Here is a 22,874-nt window from a genome sequence, read left to right on the forward strand (position 1 = left end):
CGGGGCGTTTGCGGCACGGCGGGGATCGGAGGTGACCGCGTTGTGGGAGCGGGCCGGGGGTTGGGGGGGGGCGTTTGGCCCCAGTGCCGTTTCCCGGCCCGGCGGTGCCGAGCGGCCGTCTCCTCTCCCTGGAAAACTCCCACCCCCGGCGCACGGTGGGGAAGCCCCCGCTGCTCGGCGCTGCCCCGCGGGCTTTCTGCAGGAAATGCCCCGGATCGAGCGGCTGTGCGATCAGACTGCGCAAAGACGGGACGGGGCGGGACGTTGTGAGGAACGAGGCGGCAGGAAAGCATAATAAACGACAACATATGTAACGGAGGGGGCTGTGATGAGACCTGCTCCTCTGCCGAGCGTTCGCGGGGCTCTGCCTTTTGCTGCCGCTGTTAAATCCCTGCTGCGTCCGAGGCCGGGCTGAGTGCTGAGGAGCTCCCAGACCTCCAGCGCCTTTAGCCGTGCGCGTCCCGAGCTGCGGGGAGGCGCACGCCGAGCATTGAAGGATGCTGGGGTCGGGGAAGAGCCCTGGGACCGTTAATCCAGCCCTACCCCGTGCTTTCTTGCTCGTGTTTCGCAAGGTTATGCTTGCGTTTTCCCGAGGTTTCGTTTGTGTTTGTGGTTTGTGACGTTTGCGTTTCTGGTTTTGGAAGGGGGGAAGCTCTGCCGAAATGGCGAAGATTGAGAAAATGAGCATCCTGGGAGTGAGGAGTTTCGGTGTGGAGGACAAAGATAAACAGATTATCACCTTCTTTAATCCCCTGACTATTCTGGTGGGACCCAACGGCGCAGGGAAAACGGTGAGAGCTCTGCTGCCAACCCTGGGTCCGGCCGAGTCCCACGTGGTGCTTTTCTTAGGAAACCGGTGGTGCCAATTAGCATGATTAATCGTTAAGGTTGGGAAAGATCGCTGAGATCATCTGCCCCAACCATCGCCCCGTCCCCACCGTGCCGGCAAAAACTGCTTCTGCAAAACATCTTCTCATGATGCTGAGCAGTGAAATGTCGTGTCTTATTTCTCCCTCCCCTCCTGTCTGACTTTTATTTGTGAGTATTTGGGCTATCGCTGTGTTTTGATGTTGCCCATCTTTTTTATTCTAAATTGTTCTAATTACCTGCTTCTTTCTGTTCTCTCAGACCATCATCGAGTGCCTTAAATACATCTCCACTGGAGATTTCCCTCCTGGTACCAAAGGAAATTCGTTTGTTCATGACCCAAAGGTAAAAGACCCAGTGATTAGATCTAGTAGATTTAGTGTGTGTGTGTAGTCCTCAGTAAGAACCCCAGCTGCACTCAGGCTTGCGGTGAAAATAGGCATACTCAAGGATTTGGTAGACGTGAGCTGACCATATTATTTCAAGAAGAACAGAAGAAGGGGTTTCTAGAAGCTGGCAGGGCTGGCACTCGTTTGGAGGTTGAGAAGAGTTTTCCTTACTCACTCTCTTGTTGTTTCTACTGAAGGTTGCCAACGAAACAGATGTGAGAGCTCAGATTCGATTGCAGTTTCGAGATGTGAATGGCGAGCTCGTAGCTGTCCAACGATCCATGGTTTGTACCCAGAAAAGCAAGAAAACAGAATTTAAAACACTTGAAGGGGTCATTACCAGAACAAAGTAAGTTTTTTACTGACTTCAGTGTCAAATTCGGTTTGAGAGCTGCATGTTTTTATCTATAAAATGGGAAAACTTCACGAAGTTGCTGCCTGTGCTCTTAGATGAAAGGTTTGGAGTTCTAGCACTTGATCTATCAGTTTATTCAAAATCTCACGTTGGGAAGCCATTGCTTTAAGAACTGCTGACATCTACTGACTTGTGTTTATTTGAGAGTCGTATTACTAATAATACAGGCTGAAAGTAGCATTGCAGGGAAGACGCAATCTGTACTTCCTGTAGCACCACTTTCAGTTTCAGGGCATGGTCAGCCCATGTTGAACTCCAGTCTTCACTGTTTAAGCAGTGTGTTCACTTGCCTTTATTCAAACTTGGTTTTGCTCCCTCTGGTGGTTCTGCAGAGCTTTTTGATGTGTACTGCTCGACTAGAAAGGTTGACTGTGAAGTGCCAATGATGTAAATGGTAATTACGTACTTTAAAAATTGTTACTCTTAGCAAGCTTTGTAACCAGTACAATGGAAAATGCTTGTAGCGTTGTTGTTGTTCTTAATTAAAACAAAACGACTGAAAAAGAGTTGCTGATAACTCTGTGGCTTTTCTTTCTGTGCTCAGCAGGCATGGCGAGAAGGTCAGCCTCAGTTCCAAGTGTGCAGAAATTGATCGGGAGATGATCAGTGCCCTCGGCGTTTCCAAGTCCGTGCTTAACAACGTCATTTTCTGCCACCAAGAAGAATCCAACTGGCCATTAAGCGAAGGGAAGGCCCTGAAACAAAAGTTTGATGAGATCTTCTCAGCAACAAGGTTTTCCTCTGTCCTGAGGCGTCGTTCCATCCGTCAGTAGTGATGGCTGTGTTGCCAACAGGTTCTGACAGTTGTGTGATGTCTTTTTATTTTCTTTTTTTAAGGTATATTAAAGCACTGGAAACCCTCCGTCAAGTACGGCTGAAACAAGGCATGAAAGTAAAGGAGTGTCAGACAGAACTGAAATACCTGAAACAGAATAAAGAAAAAGCCCAGGAAATCCAGGACAATCTTACCAAGACAGAAGCTCAGCTGTCTGCTTCTAAGGAGAATATAAAATCTATTGAGAGCCAGCTCGACCCTTTAAAGGTAGTTTGTGTGTTACTTGCATTAAGATTTTAGTATAAAACAACACATAAGTAAAAAAGAACAGAGCAAAATGTCAAAGCCAGAAGGATGTCCTGATTAAAACCATACACATTTATGTTGCTAGCTAACCATGTATTCTGCAGCAGAATTAAGCAGCAAACCTCAGATGCTGCTCTAATCTGTATGCAGATGTTGGAGGCATGAGAGCAGTCTGTGAAATTGTTGTAGCAGCACTGGGATGGGTTTTTGTGTCTTAATTTAAAAGATCTCTGTTTAATATTTAGCTGTTGCCCATAAAACTGTTGTGAACCGTAACTAAAACTGAATGAAATTTTTGTTTGTTTGTTTCAAAGTATTTCATAACACTGAAGGTTTTACACTTTAGGGTCCTGTATTGCATAGAGCATCATAAACCAATGAGATTTCTTACTTGCACCCTTCTTTCCTTTGCAGAGTTCTCTGGCAGCAGTTGAGAAGAATCTCATGAAAGTGATGTCACTGGACAACGATGCGAAAGCCCTGGAGAGCAGGAAGAGGCAGATGGAAAAGGATAATCAAGATCTGCAGCAGAAAATGGAAAAGGTTGCCCTTCAATTCGATGCTGCCATGCTTTCTGCAGAAAAATCAGTCTGCCTTTTGCTAGCAAATGAGCTGTGCAGCAGATGCTGGTTAAGAACACTTCCGTTGCCCAAGTGGCTCACTTGATAATTCTTGGGTTCTGTTATCCTAAAACCTTTGTTGTTTTTTGAACATCGTAGTGTTGTTTATAAACTCGTGTTTAAAAGCTGACTTTATTTTCTGTGTGGAGAACAGGTTTTTCAAGGAACAGATGAACAGCTCAGGGACAGATACAGGAACCACCAGAGAACAGTGAAGGAAAAGGAGAAGAGGTTATCAGACTGCAAGCGAGAATTAGATAGAGCCTCTAAAGAATGCCAGAGGTTTAACAATGAGAAGTCAGAGCTGCTTATTGAACGAGGTACATTGGTCTATAAATTTGCTTTTATTCTTCATGCCATTAAGATCTGAAATAGATTTGATAAGAATTGCAGGTATTTGGAAAGGACAAAACCCCAGAAATGTGTGTTGGTGCTGGGTCACTGTGATGTGGGAATCTCACAGGTAACCACACCTCAGCATCCTTCCTCTGGGATTTTTAGTGTGCACTTGTTCTGAGGTACAATTGCAGCATGCAGTAGGTTTGTTCTCAGATGGACCATCTTTTCTAGAAGTACTCAGATGATTTCTGGTGGTATAAGACGCTGTCAGTTTGGTGACTTTCAACATGTTTGTTTTTGCTGTCTGAGCTTGTACGTGCTATAAGTTAGGAAAATGACTACTAGCCAGTTACGACTGTATGCATCTATTCCAACCAAGAAGCATGTGGAAGCTGAACCTGTGATGTTCTTACTGTGGGGGCAGTCAGAGGACTTTACTCATGGTGAGTTTTCTTTCCTCATGAAGGTCGTCTACAGCTGCAGGCAGATCGTCACCAGGAGCACATCAAAGTGAGGGATTCCTTAATTCAGTCCTTGTCAGCACAGCTGGAATTAGATGGCTTTGAGCAAGCACCTTTTAATGACAGGCAGATTGCTGTTTTTCATGAGTTGTTGAAAGAGAGGGAGAAGAGTGATACAGAAGCTGCAAATCAGTTAATGGTAAGGATTTTGTCATTTTGGGTTGTGTTATCGTTCCATATTGTGTTATTAGTCTGTTGTTTGTCCAGGTGTGTCTTTGTGGTTCTGGCAGAAGGAGTGCTGGGGGGAAGGGGGAACTGGAGCCTTTTTTTGCTCTTGTATTTTTTATTATGAGGTGTTTGAACCTTTCCACAAAAATTAGTTTTGAGTGATCTGAATTGCCAAAGCTAATGAGCAGGCAGCTTTGCAGGTTGGTTTTCCTTCTCAGCAGCCATGTCAAGCAAGCAAGAAAGAATTAGAATAGGCAGTTAGTAAGAAAACAAGCAACTTTGTTTTGAAGTTATCTTCAATGTGGAGTTTCAATGTCATAAAACATTACCATTATGAGTTCACATTTTCTTATGTAAAAACATTCCTGTTAAAGTGCTTCGATATCAGAGTATTTCCATGCCTTGTATTTTAACTGTGGCTATTTGCAAACCAGTGTGAAGGAGCAGTTTGAAAGCTGTGTTTTTCATATGGAGAAAATAACGAACGTGTTGCTGCTGGCTTTCAGAGGGAGTTCACACAGAAAGAAGCAATGAAACAAAAACAGATCGATGAAATCAGAGATAGGAAGACTGGATTAGAGAGAACCATTGACCTGAAATCAGACATTCAAAATAAGAGGCAGGCTGAACTGAAGAATGTAAAGTATGAGCTGCGTCAGTTGGAGGGCTCTTCAGACAGAATAGTGGAGTTGGATCAGGAGATCATAAAGACGGTGAGTGAATGTGATTGAAACGTTTATACAAGTCTGGAGTGGAAATGCATGCTTAGAATATATTGCTTCAGCTCATGGAGTTGTCAGTACTGTGATAACCGTGGCTGTGGTGTTATTGGATTCTGTAGATACCAGAAGATTTTCATAGTCTTAAATTACTGGCCCAGAAAAATAAGTGCTGTTAGATGTGTTTTTTTTCCAGATAACTTCCTTATGAAAGAGGCTAGTTGGTTATAAACACTGCATTTTGTGAAACGTTGTGATTTACTACATTTCAGAACGTTGCTGTACATTTCTTATGAAAGCATCACAGCCTTTATCATTTTGCATGTGTCCTTTGCAAATCTTGTATTGATCCTGAACAGCAAATGCTGCTGGGCAGTTTTAAAGAATCACAGAACCACAGAATGGCCAGGGGTGGAAGGGAGCTCAAGGATTATGAATCCCCAACCCCCTGCCACACGCAGGGCCACCAACCTCCACGTTTAATGCTAAACCAGGCTGCCCAGGGCCCCATCCAACCCGGCCTTGAGCACCTCCAGGGATGGACGGGGCATCACAGCCTCTCTGGGCAGCTGTTCCAGCACCTCACCACTCTCACAGTAAAGAACTTCCCCTGACATCCAACCTAAATCTCCCCTCCTTCAACTTAAAGAACTTTCCTCTGCTTCCTTTTAGTTAGAATCTTATTGTCTGCTGTGATTATATAATTCTTCTGGGCTTTTATGTTTTTTTTTATTTAGGAGCATGAGCTGGAGAAAGCTGAGAGGAACAGCAATGTAGAAACTCTGGAACAGGAAGTGCAAGCTCTGCAGAATGAGAAAATCAACCTGGACAAAGTTCTTCGGCGGTTGGACCAGGAGATGGAGCAGCTGAATCTGCATACCACAACTATTACCCAAATGGAGATGCTGAAGAAAGACAAAGTAATTTTTCTATTGTTTCAAAGAAAGGGAAGTGGCATGATCTTAACGCAGTTCCTGCAGGATATCTGTGTCTTTTTATCATGATGCTGTGTGTAAAACTTCTGTGTGACTTCATGGAAACCATTTCCTCTATGAATACTTGAGTGGCATAAACTTGAACGTATGAAAACATTAATTTAAAATGCCTTATTTCTCAAGGCAGACAAAGAGGAGCAGATTAGAAAAGTAAAATCGAGGCATTCCGAAGAGCTGACACTACTGCTGGGATATTTTCCAAACAAAAAACAACTTGAAGACTGGCTTCATGGCAAAAGCACTGAGATTAACGAGACAAGGAATAGACATGCCCTGCTAAAGTAGGTATTGGTTTAACTGATTGTGTCTCCAGAAGTATTTATGCAATTGTGAATTTAAGTGTTGGGAAGTTTAGCATAATTAACGTGCTTGTTACTTTAACTCATGATTGTTTACAGAGATGTCCTCCAAATGAAAGAAAGCAGTCTGCAAAATGTGTATAATGTGTAGCCAGTATGGTTTGTGTTGGTTGATAAAAGCAAGACATGACATTAGAAGTGTGTCAAAGGCAGCACTAAAAGTAGATGACACAGTATTCTAATACACCTTTAATTATTTATGCCATCCTATCTGAATGAATGTGCTTTGGGGAATAAAATGGTGGCCCTCTGGCTTTCTTACGAGTTGCAGAATGGTCAATAACTTCCTGATTTCACTCAACTATATAAAAGAATTAGGAGACATCAACACACTGTGCAGTAATAGTTAAATTTCCACAGAGCCAAAGAGGCAGAATTTGTAGTCTAAGAACAGCCCATAATTCAGAAGTATGGAACACAAATATAAGGATGTGTTTCTGTAATGTAAGAGTTTGTGCATTGATGTTTTAGCAAACAACTGGCATCAGCAGAGCAACAGAAAAATTACATCAGTGCTGAACTAAGAAAGAAAGAAGAACAGTTGTCCAGCTATGAAGCAAAGCTTTTTGATGTTTGTGGAAGCCAAGATTTTGACAGTAACCTGAACAAACTGCAAGATGAGATTGAAAGAAGTTCAAAGCAACGAGGTAAATTTGCCTGAAGCTCTGCATTTCTGCTCATTTTAAATATAAGCCTTCACAAAACTAAGGAAGTGTTTGAGCTCTTGACTCTGCCAGGTGTGAAGAGAAGTACAGGGCTGGCAGTGTGGCATTAGATGGCAGTGTGGCATAGTGAGTTAGATCCACAGGGCCTGCTGCTCTCTGAGAGAAAGCAGTTCCAGAAGAAATCATGGGAGCACTTACTTTCACTGGTAATTATTGAGAGATGGCTGAGGTTTAATAAAATAGAATAATTCGTGTTGGAGAGAGCCTCAGGCACAGTGCTGAAAGCAGGGACAGCCCTGAATTCAGACCAGGTTGCATAGGGCCATTTTAGTTTCCTATCTCAGTGATCTCAGTTATAATTTTATTTCATTTGTGGTAAATATGTACCTAATTTTGACCTTTTATGTGCTACATATCCAACATCATCTGTTTCTTTTTAAACCAGCTGTGCTTGCTGGAGCCACTGCAGTTTATTCACAGTTCATTACACAGCTGACAGAGGAGAACCAGTCGTGTTGTCCAGTTTGCCAAAGAGTTTTTCAAACGGAGGCTGAGCTGCAAGATGTGATCAGTGACCTGCAGTCAAAGCTGCGTCTCGCCCCGGACAAACTGAAGTCAACAGAGTCTGAGCTTAAAAAAAGAGAGAAAAAACGTGATGAGATGATGGGTCTTAAACCAATTAGGTAAAGTGCTTAGCAAGTGGTGGTGTTGCAAGCCGTTTTCTTTGGAGTTCTTGTTTTTGGATTATTAGAAGTTACGTTGACATCTGGGATGCTTACTTTTAGGGTTAGGTAATTCATTCAAGAGATAAATATTTTCCCAGCAATTCTTCTCTGCTCATTTGGACTGCAGTATTAAACTACCTTATAATTTTGGTATTTCTGATCCTTTGATGCTTCTCATGAGAGTGAGACAGAAGTGGTTGTATACTTCCTTTTCAACCAGTCGTTTACACCATACAGGAGCAGTTGTCCTTGTTTTTGTCATTACAGTTTAAAATGGACAGGCTGGTTGCTGCTGTTTCTAAAGGTTTCACACCACAACACCTTAAATAAGTTTCTCAAAAATGCTGAAGTGGAAATGGCATTCATAGAATGGGAAGTGAACCTTTTAATGGGAACACCACTATTTAATAAAATCTTGATTCTGTGGGAGCCTTGAGGTTTTTTCCTTATCCTAAGATCCGCTTTTAGAGTAAAAGTAGAGGAATTTAGAGTACAGGTAGGTTCCTTGCCAGTGGATCAGAGGCTCTGACTTTGAGATATTTGCAGACCATTATTTTGGAAAGATTGAAGAACTTATGTTAGTGAGTAGACCTTTCCTTCACAAGAGGGCACTCCTGTGCAGTGGATCGTAGGCCCTTTTGTAGCACTTGCTGTACTGATATCAAAAACCAGAAGAGATTGATTTGTTTGGTTGGTTTTGTTTTTAAATCTCACCTGCCTTAGGGGATACTATTTGGGCTAAATTCATTCAATAGATTTTGTGGCCTTAAGCTTACACTGCTGGATTTTTGTTTTATTTAAGGCAAACTGTAGTGGAACTCCAAGAAAGGGACATACCAGACTTGAGGAACAGGCTGCAGACTGTGAACAGGGATTTTGCACGCCTGAAGGGTGAGATAGAAGAACAGGAAACACTTTTGCAGACAGTTCTGTCTGAAAAGGAAGGTGCTAATGCATGTTTACAGGACATAACTCTCATGGAAAGGTACCAGGTACGTGTTTGTAATTTCTGTCCATATGTAAAGTGACACTTGTTTGCTGCCAAGTATTTAAGTAGTTATTCAACAATACTACAAAGAATTTGAGGAGTTAATACTTTTCAAACACGTAAAAATAGTTTGTAAGGCAGCATAACATAGCTGATCTTGATACTAATCATAGAGCATAGAAGCATCAGGGTTGGAAAAGGCCATTGTGATCTTCTAGTCCAACCATCAACACATTGTCCAATGGTTGGCCCATCATGTCAGTCCATCTGGTGTGTTGGCAGAGATGATATGAAACAAGTCAAACAGTTCTCTTGTTGCAGAGACAGGTTGTACGTGTAACTCCTTTGGGGTAGCCTGGGTACCTCAGAAGTCTGCCCATACTGACTAATTTCCTCTCACCAGTAGGGATGCCAGCTTCCAGCAGCCTGTGGGCTAACATAACCCTGTGCTAATGAGGTGATGTTGCTCCAGCAGAGGAGATGCACTTGAAGGTGCTTTAAGTCATACATGCCTCAAGCTCCCAGGTTGTTTCTGCATGCCAAAGATTAAAGAAAAGAAAGAAAAGCCTGTTGTTAAACACTAATAGAGTAATAGCAGCACTTTCATCTTACTTTCAGACTGACATTAGGGACGTTGAAAGAAAAATTGCTCAGCAGGAGGCTAAGCTGCTAGGGGTCGATTTAAATAGAACTGTTCTGCAAGTAAGCCAAGAGAAACAAGAGAAAAAACACTTGTGGGATACAGGTGGGTCGTACAAGTCTGGTATTTCGTTTTTATATTACAAACAATATTCTGACTTGCTGTCGTTAAAGTATAAATCTTAGTTTACTTATTTTCTGTTTGGAAATAACCATATTCTAATAGTTCTTGTTTGTTGGTTGTTGCTGGGGGAGGGATAACAACTTTCTTATAAAAGGAAGACATAAAATGTCGTTAATAATGTATCGACATTTCACTGTGTGTGTGGTTTTATCTGCAGTTACTAGCAAAATTGAGTTAAATCAGAAAATGAAACAAGACCAGCAAAATCAAATTCAGGAGCTGAAGAGTACAGTGAATGAACTCAGAGCAGAGAAACTGCAGATTTCCAGCAGCTTGCAGCGTCGTCAGCAACTGGAGGAACAAGCAGTGGAATTAACCACTGAATTTCAGTCCTTATGCAGAGAGATCAAGGTAGGACATAATGAGAAACCCTTGTTGGGTCGTTGTTGGTCGTTGACAGAATGTGAAAATAAAAAGGGCTTTCTTAACTGCTTTTCAGGAAGCAAAGGAACAGGTATTTCCTCTGGATGCAACTTTAGAAAAACTGCAGCAAGACAAGGAGGATCTGATTAATAAAAGGACTGCAAGTAATAGAGAAATACAAGAGAAGGTTTGTTTGCATTTGACTGGTTGGGTGATAGGATTACATGCTGGTTTTGGGGCACGGGTGGAAGCCTTGATAACAAGTTGGCTTTTAGGAAACAGCAGAGGCTGTTGCTAATGGTTTTGTTTTGTGGAACTTTAGGGGAAGAAAAGGAGCATCACCAATTGTAATGTAATCTTTGGTGGTCTACTGAAAGGCTTCTGGGGACCTTTGGCAATATTGAGGGCTTTTAGTGCCACAGGTCACTAATGAGTAGATCTGGGAGGAGCAGCAAGAATGGCTGCGAGCTGCCCTTGGTAAGAGGCAAAGCTGTCTTTCTCAGGGCAGGTGTTCCTCTTGTCTAAGCACAAATGAGTATTTACCATTTATTTTGGAAAGCAGCATGAAGGAGCATCTGGGTTTCAAAAGTCAGAGTATTTTGTTGGTAAATGAAAGGGAATTACAATAAGGCATTGTGTCTTGCAAATAGTGTTGGCCAGTTATCTGTGATGTAAGTCATACCTCTTCTGTGAGCCTGCAACTCATTTCAAGTGTTTTCCCTGCAGATGAACGGCATAAAAGAGAAAGTTAAAGATATAAATAAGTACATGAAAGAAATTGAAAGCTATATTCAACAAGGAAAGGAAGAATATAAGAAGGTAACCTAAAAACAATCAATAAAAATCTGCTTTTAAAAGCATTTGTGTATGTAAATAATACACCTCTTTTTTTATTTCTTTAGCAAAAGGAGTGTGAACTCGATGAAGTAAACTCTCAGTTAGCTGCCTGTGAGAAAAAGAAGGAAAAGATTAGTAAAGAGATGGAAATTATTCGGCAGGATATTGACACTCAAAAAGTAGGTGCACTGTTTGAGAGTATCCTTTGTGTAGTTGAAGTGATTTCAGTCTGCTGGTGCACATGAGGTATTTAATGATCTGTTGGTCAGAGTGGCTGCTGTGTGGGGCATTGGGCTTAAAAAAGAAGGCAAGAAGTCTTGTGATTTATATATGCACAAAAACGTCTCCATTTTGTGGCATTTCCAAGAGAGTTAAATCCATTGTGATTATAGCCAGCGTTTTCCAAAGCAGCTTTCAGTGGGAAATAACCTGCCTTCTCAAAGAAGGCTGCTGCAAGGTGTTTCTCACTGCAGGTACCAGGGGTAGTTTGTCACTTTGGATTTGGTCACATGCCTTGAATTCTTGCTGTGTGCATTTCCAGCTCTGCTCACGTTCTGTATAGGAGCGGTGCATTTCCCTGCTCCATCTCACCTCTTACCTCTACAATTGAGTTTGGGGGCCACACGATTTTCTCACTTGTATCATTGATTAATATTCACAGGATCACTCTTAGGTTTATCTGATAACTATTTCAAGTATCTTTTCAGATTGAAATATGCTGGTTTCCACATGTCCTGCTTCTAGTACAAAATGAGTTTGTACTGTGATGGTTTTCAGTGTTGTCAGTTATGCGCTGAGCACAGAACGTTGCTGAGTTGTGCAGCCCTCGTACTTTGTAACTGAGAATTGATACACTAAAACTTGATAGAACTTCTTGCTTTCTGTGGAAACAGATCCAGGAGAGATGGCTGGAGGATAATCTTACTTTGAGGCAGCGGAATGAGGAGCTAAAAAAAGTTGAAGACGATATAAAACAACTGGTCAAGGAGATGGGAGAAATGAAAGTCCCACAGCTGAAAAAGTAAGCATCTTCAGAACAGAGCAGCATGTTTTGTGTAAGAATTCATTCAAGAATTCAAATATCTGAATGCAGTGTTCACTGTGTCTCAGTGTTTCCTGTGTTCTTAGTTGTACCTTTCTCCCCGTTCACGTGGACTGCTTCCTCCTTCAGACTCATGCTTGCGTATGATCCCCATGACAACAAAGATGACTTGGTGAAATTACAGAGTTCTTCTATCTACTAATTACGCACATAACCTGTTCCAATCTAAGCCATTGCTTCTAACAATTTCCACTCGTTAGTCCACGTTCAAAAGGCAGCATGGCTCTGGATGAGGATAGTTTATTTGCAGTCTTCTCAGACAGGTCTCAGCAGGAAAGTCTGTGTTTATTTCTGTAGTTTAATAGCAGCTTAATATTGAGATGATAAACGTTTTTGAGAAGGAATTATCCCCATTCAGCTCTTTACGTGCAAACTATTTGTTTAGCTTACCCAACTGGTAGAGCACCCAACTGTTCCTTGCATTTTTTTTTCCTCAGTATCCTCACGGAATTCCTGCAATTAAGTCAACTGTAGCACTTTGGCCTTTGAGTGTGATAATTTCCCATTCAGAATAGTGACTGAAACGTATTTAAGTTTGCTAAGAACATATTTTAACTACATCTTAGTTCCAGCAACGTTAATACTGTTACTTTGACTTACGAACTTTATGTGTACAAAAGAACGAGCTGCTGTCTAAAAGGTGCTACAGATTAGAACCTTGTTCAAAATGTTGAGAGACACTACATGCAAAAGAGTTATTGATCAGTTGTGGTTTGGCAGTGAGCAGAAACATTTGGAGGAGAAAATAGAAGGTCTGAAAAGAAACCATCACGTTGCAGTGGGCCGGCAGCGTGGATTTGAGGAAGAGATTGTTCGGTTCAAAAAGGAGCTTCAAGAGTCACAGTTCAAGGATGCAGAGGAAAAGCACAGGGAGATGATGATTGTTATGAGAACAATGGAGCTGGTGAACAAAGATTTGGACATTTATTACAAGGCTCTCGATAAGTAAGTATTGTTGTGTGAGGTTAGTTCTTGTGTTTTGTGTAGTTTTCGTTACCACTGATAGCCTTGATGCAAAAGCAGCTTGCAATATCAAACTTCTTAGGAGAACTTTTAGAAATAGTAAATTGTTGCAACTCTTTGAGGTGTTTAATTATTTCTGTTAATAAATGAATATATTTAATCATAGAATTGTGGAATGACCTGGGTTGAAAAGGACCATAGTGATCATCTGGTTTCAGCCACCCTGCTGTGTGAAGATAGCAAGCTGTGCACTGATGTGTTACTTCCATTGTTTTTGCATTTAGCCTAAATAACCAATTGCTGTAACCTTCCTTTTTCTGCTTTCTGAAGAAAGCTGATTCCTGAAAGCAAAGTGAATGAATGAAAACGTGCTACAGACTGCACAGGTTTGTTAGAATCTGGGAACTCTGTAGAGTATATAAAGTTCAAAAGTGCATTGGTGATGTTGACTGGAGCTTAGTGTAGATTTAGGTAAGTTCAGTGATCATTACAGTTTTATTCTCAGGTCTCTGTAGGACCCTTTCTGAGTACTGCTTGTACATCTCAGGAGTCATATTTGCATTACAGCAATTCACGTTGAGAGAGGCATTGGGGAAATGAACCCAACACATGACACATTTGTGCCTTCTGTGATGGAATCCTGGCATGAAATAACCTTTTGCTCTGCTGCCTCTGGTGATTGGAAGATTTCTAGACCATAAACACATTCACCTTCATTTTTAAATGAAAACTGATGGAAGAGCCAGAAACTTTCAGGCTGTTCCTCTGTCCCTATTGCTTTCTAGTAGTTCTTCCCACTTGAAGGCGTTTTTAGGAAGCTTTTGTAAGTGTGTGTCCCAGCACTGCTGATTCTGGTCGTACCATACCATACATACGATCTGCCATGTAGATTTCTTGTTCCCCATGATCCTCTTTACAGGTAAACAGTTGTGTTTGCATTAAAGAATATTGCCATACAGAGGTGAGGCTTGGTTTTGTTTTTTACCCTTTTCCAGTGTGGGTGGTTTTGTACTTATATCAGAGAAAGCAGAGATGAAAAGAAGTGCAACTTGCATTGGATGGAAAGTGTAGTGAACTTTGTGATTGTTCCTGCTTCCCCTGGAAGCTTGTTTCATGCTTTTGGACTGACTGACCAAAAATAGCATCTCTAACACTGTAAACAAATAGAAAGTAAAACATACAGCGCCCTGAACAACAACAGAAAAAGTTTCCATGTTGAAAAGAAGTGACTGAGAAGGGTTGATAAAGGTTTCTTAAGTCTTGCATGGCGTAGAGAAGGGGCAGAGGAAATGATTGTGAAAGTTCCAAGCAGCAGTTTGAGATACAAGGTAGAATAAAGCCTTGGCACACAGAGTTCCAAGTTGGAGGATAAGCTAAATGCAGTCATGGAGATTGTAGTTCAGAAAGACGGGTCTCAAAGGCTGTTGAACAGTGGGGTATAGAGGAGCTCTGCTTTAATCAGCCTTAATGATAACATGCATGCATTTAGTATTTGAACGTAAACCCGTCCAGAATTGATTCTGTGAAGGTGTAAGCTGTTCTTTTATCATTCCTTCCTTTCAGCTTAAATGGAAATGCAATCCAAGAATTTCCCTTTGAGAATTCAGACTCTTTTTGTGTGGTATCAGGCCATCTATTGTTTCTATTTAAGGCAAAACAGGAAGGCAGACTTGTAATTTCAAGAAAAATAGATAAGCATCACTTATTGGTAATCGTCTGAAAAATCAGTGAGACGAAATGTTAACTCTAATGGCCAGAGACTGAAAGCTGTACATGTAGCTGGGAAAACATGACATTTGTGTGTTCTTTTATGCTATCTATTGATCTTCATTGATTTAATGTTTAGAGGCTTTTGATAGTTGCTGGTGAAGAATGCATTCTTGGATTTAATCAAGTAAATAGTAGAGCATGCTTTTCTTTCTTCAGACTTAACTAATCCTCTTAGAGTCGAGACTTCAGTATTCCTCAGAACAGGTAGAAGTGATTCCTGTAAGAGGGGAAGTGGGAAAAGTACGCGTAAGAAGTCAATTTCAGAATTACTTTTGAATGCAGACCTGTTTTTTTTTTTTGGAAAGAAACTGTTTGCATCAAGCAAGCAAGCTTTTTTTTCTTTTTTTTTCTTTTTGTTTCATTAAAAACACCGCGTTTAAAAGTCTGCATTAGAAAAGTAGCATCGTGTCCTTTTTTGAATGCTTGCCTGAGGATTCAGCTGTTTCTGGACAGAAGACTTGTTGATAATTCTGGTTGGGGAAATAAAACATTTTAAATGATATCCTGTGCCACTCTCGCTGCTGAAGAGAAAGGTAGCTCTAGTCATGACACCCATTTAGCTAATTAATTGTACGTGTCTGCACTCAAAGTGAATGAGTTGTTAGTATACTCTTAGTGAAAGTATTTAGAGAATGGAAAGGGAGCTTTTCCCTTCTCCTGTAGCCCATAGTAGTTCGCAGTGGCTCGTATCAAAATCTGTGGCTTTTTGTTCCTCTTTAGAGCAATAATGACATTTCATAGCATGAAGATGCAAGAAATCAACAAGATAATCCGCGACCTTTGGCGAAGTACCTACAGAGGGCAAGGTGTGTATTTGTAGTGTTGTCCGTGTGGATCTGCTTTATACTCAGCACTGCATACTGAAAACTGTTTCTTCAAACTGTTGAAAATCCGGGAGGTGGAAATGGTTGGTTCCCTTTGGAAGGCTGTGTCTGTTGGTTACCACTGTTGTGTCCTTTTTATTACACGTTTTGTAGTTGGCTCTGTGAGAAATGGAGATAATTTTCCTTTTTCCGTGTCTTCCCAAGTTGAGGTTTCTTTGAGCCAGGGAAACTGCTGTCAAATTCTCACCTTTATTTCTTCAGTTTAAAAACAGAAATCATTTGAAAGTATTATCTGTTGGTGGGAGTTACAAGTAGATTTGTATAGCTTCTGTATGCTGTGTCTCTCAATTTAATATAATTTAGCCATCTAATGATATGGCATTTTTAAAGATTTTTAACAATGGAAAAACTGTCTCCATTTTCAGATATTGAATATATAGAAATCCGTTCTGATGCAGATGAGAACGTTTCAGCATCTGATAAAAGAAGGAGTTACAATTACAGAGTGGTGATGATAAAGGGAGATACGGCGCTGGACATGCGAGGAAGGTGCAGTGCTGGGCAAAAGGTAACGAGTGTCTGTGAGTTATTTGGCAGCCACGCCTTGAGATGTCTCCTCTCTTACATTTCCCTGTCCAGAGGGTGTTAATGGCCACAGAAAATGAAACCAGGGAATGCAGCAAAACAGTGCATAGCATTTTATAATGCGTACAGCAGTAACATCTTGAAAAGGTATTCTGTGAAGGGATGTGACGGCGTTGTTTCTCGAATGTGAAAAATGCTGTCAAGTTCTCACCTGCATGTAGAAGTGTATTTGTTTTGAAAACTCTGTACTAATGTCAGAGGGAATCCAAAACTTCTTACAGAACATCACAGTAGGCAAAAAATGCATCTTCTCCTTAAGCAGTTATGCTAAAATGTTATGTAAATGAGAGTGAAACTTGTTCATGGTGTCTTAGCTGATATTCTGAGAATCTTTCTTTGATCGTGAGCAGTGATGACAGCAGTTGTGATGTTTGGAAAGTATTTTTGCTAGCCCTGTTTCCATCAAGCGTTCTATGATTTTCACTAATTCATGGGAGCTAATAAAAACACAATGAGGTCTGATAACCAGACTAATATGTGAGGTGTTAAATAGTACCATCTTCAGTTTTAGTAAGGAGTGTGAGGTCAGTAGTTCAAGCTGGGTGATGCAGATTTCCACCCTCCTTGCACTGTTGGGATGAAGCTTCAGCAGTGAGAAGAGGTAGTGCTGATGGCAGCGCTGAAGCATCCTTAACTCCAGTATCTCCAGGACTTTGATTATTTCACTTCTCTCCTGTTTTCCAACAGTACTTTGTAGAATGGACCTTTCAATTCAATTCAAGTTTTAATGTAGTTCTTCAATAACTAATTAGCTCACGTCAGTACATTGTTATGTGAACTTAAGTCACAGTGTGTCGTGGCATTAGAAATCGGATGTCGCACCCAGGTTCTCTATGAGCACTGAGATTTTTTGGTTCCTCAGGTACTTGCTTCTCTTATCATCCGTCTCGCTCTGGCAGAAACATTCTGCCTCAACTGTGGCATATTGGCACTGGATGAACCTACTACCAATCTTGATCGAGAAAATATAGAATCTCTTGCACATGCCCTCGTGGAGTAAGTAATCTCTTCTTGTGAGGCTTGGATACTTTTCAAATTTTAGTATTGGTCAGCAGAAGTAAATTGTATGTCTTTGTTGACATAGGCAGGGCAGTAGCATTAGATTCTCTGTTCTTTACTTGGAAGAGGAAAAATATTTCTTCTGTAATTTGGGGGGGTTGTCGCTCTTATGTGTTGTTTTTTTTAACGTGAGTGAAAAGAAGTACTTAAAGCTAGAAGTACTTAAAGCTAGAAGTACTTAAAGCTAGAAGTACTTAAAGCTAGAAGTACTTAAAGCTAGAAGTACTAAAACTAGAAGTACTAAAACTAGAATGTGATATATGTGCACTGAATAGCTTGTCTTTGTAGGATAATAAAAAGCCGCTCACGACAACGGAACTTTCAGCTCCTGGTGATAACCCACGATGAAGATTTTGTGGAACTCCTCGGCCGTTCCGAATATGTGGAAACCTTCTACAGGATCAAGAAGAACATTGATCAGTGCTCCGAGATCATGAAGTGCAGCGTCAGCTCCCTTGGCTCATATGTTCATTAATGTTTTAAGTCAATGTGTGTTACAGATTGGCTTACAGAACTCAGAGGAAGGCATCTGAAAATACTGTCTTCGTATCACGTGGTATCGTGAAGGTTTTAGCTGGCCTCTGAAACTATTATACAATTAACCTGGGTATCTGTGTGCATTTCTAACCTGGTTTGAATATCATTATTTGGGAGAATGTAATGAATAGGAAGTAGCTACCTTTTAGATACATTTTATGCTTTAAAAGTGAAAATAAAGTGTTGGTGGTCTTTGTATATGTCCTGGAATACATCTGGTTGCAGATTCTTTGGAACGGCTGTAGCTTTGTCAATACCATAGAGCTTGCTCTCCATCACTCTCTTATGTGAAGTTGAAGATTGATTCACATCTCTAGCCACAGTTTGTTCATAGCTGCCTGCCTGGGCTGCAGAAAACTGACAGCCTTCACAAAGGACGTTGCTGTTGTTTCTGTGAGGTACCCTTGCTCGGAATCTTCACGAAGTATAATACCTTCCTTAAGAATAAAGGAAAGTCCCTTCTGACTAGATGAGTGAATGGATGACAGAAGCATATTCTAACCATATTCTCTTTCTTTATTGTGGGCAGAACTGCCATTTACTGTCACTTAGCTGAAGATGATGAAGTTTATAGGAATTATGTCAAAATCTAGATTAATTGGTCATGGTTTTATCTTTTGGAGTATCTAGACAAATTCTCTGAAAATGATAACAAAAATGCCTTGGAGAGTTAATCTGCAGGAGGGCTGAGCTTCACCTGCCCTGCTCAGAGCTCTTCTGAGTCTCTTTGCCTTGGTACAGCAGCAACTGATGGCCAAAGGGAACCTACCACTCAAACAGAATGGCAGCCAAAAAGCCAACTGGGCCTGATCATCAGAAGTGTTGAGCTTTTAGGTGTGGTGTCTGTGAAGTCACACAGGCCCTGAGGGTTGTGATGTCTGTGTCCAAATAAGGGAGCATCTATTCGAGATTGAATTGGGCGTAAGTGTACTAACAGAAGCTGGAATTAGAGCTCTTTAGTCTCTTGCAGACACCAAATGTTTTCTGAACCTGAGATGACGGTGAATGACTCAGTTTCAGAGACAGAATCTATAAACCGCTGCCAAAACTGACTTTGAGCAGCACGTTTCTCTTCGGAGAATGCAGGAATGAACCTGGGAATGTTTCACGCCGCCTTCTTCCTGCTCCAGGAAGCAGGGATTCCTTTGTCCCACGCTTCCCCACGCACCAGGAGCGCTTTCCAACAGCAGCAGAGCTGAGGAGCAGCGGCGCTGGGCGCGTTAAGCACCACGGACAGAGGCAGCTGCCGCCCCACGCGTTGCCGCAGGGATGGCGGCCGTGGCTGCGGGGCCCTGGGGGTCGTGCTGACACGGAGGGTCCTGCAGAGCCTTGTGTAGCACCTGCTGAAGTATCTGGATAATATCTGTACCAAAACTGATACGCAAAACAGCGCCCTGGATCTACCTGTATGTCTCTGTAGTTGATGTTCCCGAGACCTGTATGGGACCAGAGCTGAGCGGCCTTGGCTGTAGCTGCCGTAAAGAGTAGCAGCAGGAGCCGAGCACTCAAAACTAAGGATTGTTTTCGCTTGAATTTTCTGAAAATGCGAGTTTAAAGAGCCAAGGTGCCCCAGCCACTTGAGAAACCACTCAAAGATAAACAGATGAATGGGACTTCCTATCAATTACGCTCTCACCGATCCCCTGAAAAGGCGATGAACGCCAAACTTGGGGTGGGGGAAGAAAGAAGGCAGAGGAAAATGCTACTAACATACACTGCGTTTGCAGTTTTAACTAAGAAGCTTCACTGACTCTAGCATTACTTCCTGAAGGGGAATTTTCTTAAAGATACAATCAACAGAACCAAATGACTTTGAATTCACAAATTTTCCTGTTCTACCTGCTTATTTTTGCATGACACATACATCCCAGCTCATGAAGAATTACATTATCTTCTGAAGCATTCCCCTACTTATGTGAATTCTATGCTTTGTTTTTTGTCCCCAGGTTAAAGACACAGTTTGCAAATCCTCTCTGAAGCAGTCTGGGTGCATTTTGGTTATACCAGCCTCTCTCTGATCCTTGGCTGCAGACAGTGTGCACGTGTGCATTTCAGAGATGAAGGATTTTGTCAGGACTTGGAAAAAAAAAATCAGAGAACGAGGCGGGAAATGAAACTAACCTGTCTGTTATCAGGTGTCAGTACTCCAGTAATGAAAAAACGCAGTGATGCTTTTCACACCTTTCATCTGCAAGGGGAAGCAGTCAGCCGCCCCCGGCGCCACGTCAAGGGCATCCCTGCTGCGTGCGCTTCCTGCCCCGCAGACAGACCTGGGCTGAGGAACCAAGAAGAAAATTACAAATAATTCACCTGGTTTCAGAGAACTGTCAGTGGGCAGGAGAGCAATGGGCTCGGAGAACACTGCAGCTGCTAGGATGATAACTGCATAGCCATGCCAGCACTGAGGGCACCGAATGCCCCTTTGGTCCACACGGACAAGTGTTGGCAGCTCAGCCTGCAGGAGGGGAGGTGGGTTTGCAGCCTTCCTGGGCAGCAGTGGTTTGGGAGGGGGATGGGGAAGGGGAGGGGAGTTCTGCTCCCACTGCCATGGCTTTGGTGAATGTTTTTAGGACTGAGAATCTGCCTTGGGTTGAGGTCTTCATGGTGCAGCACCCAAGGAAAGTACTGGGAATCACAGAATCATTAAGGCTGGGAAAGGCTGCTAAGATCATCTCGCCCATCCATCAACCCATCACCACCACAACCTCTGCACCACGTTGTGCATCACCAGCAGAGCTTAGTTTTGGCTTATTGGCACTTAGATGGCAGAGTGACACGTTCATTAGGAGAAAAATGGCCTGAAAGCCAGCCCTGTCTGAGCAGCCTTTGTTCTGAGTGGGGTTTATATTGGCAGTGGAAAACCAACGCTCCCAACACTTCCTTTGGTTCTTTGTTTGGAATCCAAAATGCTTTGTGCATTTCACACTACTGAAAACTAGAACACACAAAAAAAGATGCAGTTGTCTACAAATAAATACCACAAAAGAACCCAACAAAAATAGATGATGCTTTCAAAAGTTTAATAATTTAATGTCACCGTATAGCTTCGTTAGCAGCAAAATGTCACAGCAAATATCACATCTCATCTATTTCAGTATGACGGTTTGTTTACCAACCACGTCGGCAGCCTGCCAGGAGGCAGCGCTTCTGGTCTCTGCTCATTGCAAGGTTACACCTTTGGGAAACCTGGTGCAGGTTGCAAACTCTCCTTCCTCTGGCTGCATCCTGCTCCAAGTAACTGGGATCGTGCTGAAAGCTGGTGCTACTGTGGCCCCTGGAGCACAACTCACCTTCCAGCTGCAGGGCAGCTGCAGCCACCCCCAGCAGACAGCCTGAAATCCTCCGTTTGTAAACTCAACCACTGATGGAAGAGATACCGTATGTGCTGATGCTCCATATTATACAGTGACCCACATTCGGGGGTTTTTTTTCACGTTATAGAATGTTTTATTTCAGTTCTCCACCATTTTCTAAAATTAAGGAGCGGCACGCGGGAGAAAATGGCCTCAAAAAAATGTCGTGGCTGCTCCGAGGATTTCTTTGAGTGTTTGGATGTCATTGGAAATGAGAAGACGGTGATCGACACTGTCCAAAATCAAGGCCTTGAAGTCACAGAAGAGACAGGCCGCTGCTCCTAAACCTCATGTCACCCCCTGCGCCCAATGAATTGCAGCACTGTTTCTTAATGACAACCCATCGTGTCCCTCCAGAAGAGCTATTGCTCAGTGCAGGTGGGACTGACACAGGGATGCTGCGTCCCAGCCCAGGCCGGCGCCCACAGCACTGGCAGATGGCACAAGGCTGCTGCTCTGAACAGAAAGGCGTAGACTCAGCCCACCTGAAATCACACTGCCAGAGCCAGCAGCAAGCAGGGGATGCCCCCAGGGGAGATTCACTCTCTAAAATCAGACTTAGCTTCTGGCAGTGCCTGACTCCTTCCATTGGGTCCTTGAGCACATCCACTGCCACCAGTGCTGCTCCGTGCCTGCAGCACCGCCCTGCTTGGCCTTGCGGGTGCTCCAATTCTGCCTGGGATAGGTTGCAGGGCTGCACTGAATGTGCAGCCACCCTGCTGTCCTCTGTTGTCACCATCCAGAGGCACCATTATGGAAAAGCCCGACCGTGCCACCCAGAGTTTGCGGTCCTTGCCCATCTCTCCAATTCATGGGGCAAGGCAAGGATTAAGCACCACCCAAATCAACCTAGAACAACCTTGTTGAGTTAGAAACAAGAGGCGGCAGCAGCATTTTGCATGCTTTCCATTTCAGAATGATGTTTTCCAATGCATGTTTGGCCCCGGGCTCATTTCCATGAGGTGAGGGGTCTGGAGCACAAGTCTTATGAGGAGCGGCTGAGGGAGCTGGGATTGTTCAGTCTGGAGAAGAGGAGGCTCAGGGGAGACCTCACTGCACTCTGCAACTTCCTGAAGGGAGGCTGTGGTGCAAAAGGCTCTGGCCTCTTCTCCCAGGCAAATAGTAGGACCCGAGGAAACGGCCAGAAGTTGTACCAGAGGAGGTTTAGGTTGAACATTAGGAGAAACTTTTTCTCTCAAAGGGTGGTCAGGCACTGGAATGGCTGCCCAGGGAGGTGGTGGAGTCACCATCCCTGGCAGTGTTCAAGAGGCGCCTGGATGAGGAACTATGAGAGATGGTTTAGTGCTTGTGGTACTGATAGGAATGGGAGGGTGGTTGGACTGGATGATCTTGCAGGTCGTTTCCAACCTTGTGATTCTGTGATTCTGTGATTCATGCTGCCCTAGCAGCAGCAGCTCCCCAGCTGCTGTGCTTGGGGCACAGCCCTCATGAGAACGAGACGCAGCTCAGCTGGTCCCACTCTGTTTGCACCCTTATGACCCTGGAGATGCCATGGTCAGGTCACAGCCTGCTGTGCCCGTGTGCCCCCAGCCCTGGGGATGAGCAGAGGGAGCACAGCCAGCACCGAGCGCTGCGCATCTGAACGCTTCCTTCAGCACTGCGTGACCACTGCGAGTGAATGCCTAGACCAGCCAAGGATGAGCGCTCTTTCTCTCCCAGACCTCACCAGGTTCTGAGCTCCCTTCCCCCACAGCCCCCAGCCCAGAATCCCCCCAGCTCTGCCCCA

General features: G+C 43.0%; 1 protein-coding gene across 1 annotated transcript; it reads left to right on the top strand.

Moving 5' to 3' along the window:
* Positions 1-662: 662 nt before the first annotated feature.
* RAD50 (RAD50 double strand break repair protein) lies at positions 663-17,712 on the top strand (the record flags this gene model as incomplete). The annotated part of the gene is made up of 25 exons (XM_079542349.1): positions 663-791; positions 1,129-1,212; positions 1,454-1,605; positions 2,219-2,404; positions 2,509-2,713; positions 3,167-3,295; positions 3,527-3,692; positions 4,178-4,371; positions 4,907-5,113; positions 5,857-6,039; positions 6,238-6,395; positions 6,945-7,120; positions 7,584-7,821; positions 8,666-8,855; positions 9,470-9,596; positions 9,832-10,025; positions 10,114-10,224; positions 10,764-10,856; positions 10,940-11,053; positions 11,768-11,895; positions 12,697-12,921; positions 15,430-15,515; positions 15,959-16,101; positions 17,041-17,174; positions 17,526-17,712. The coding sequence occupies 25 exons, from the start codon at positions 663-665 to the stop codon at positions 17,710-17,712; spliced, it is 3,939 nt and encodes a 1,312-aa protein (XP_079398475.1).
* Between the last annotated feature and the right edge of the window lie 5,162 nt (positions 17,713-22,874).

The sequence above is a fragment of the Tetrao urogallus genome, assembly GCF_951394365.1.
Source record: "Tetrao urogallus genome assembly, chromosome: 14".
Classification (NCBI taxonomy): Eukaryota; Metazoa; Chordata; class Aves; order Galliformes; family Phasianidae; genus Tetrao; species Tetrao urogallus.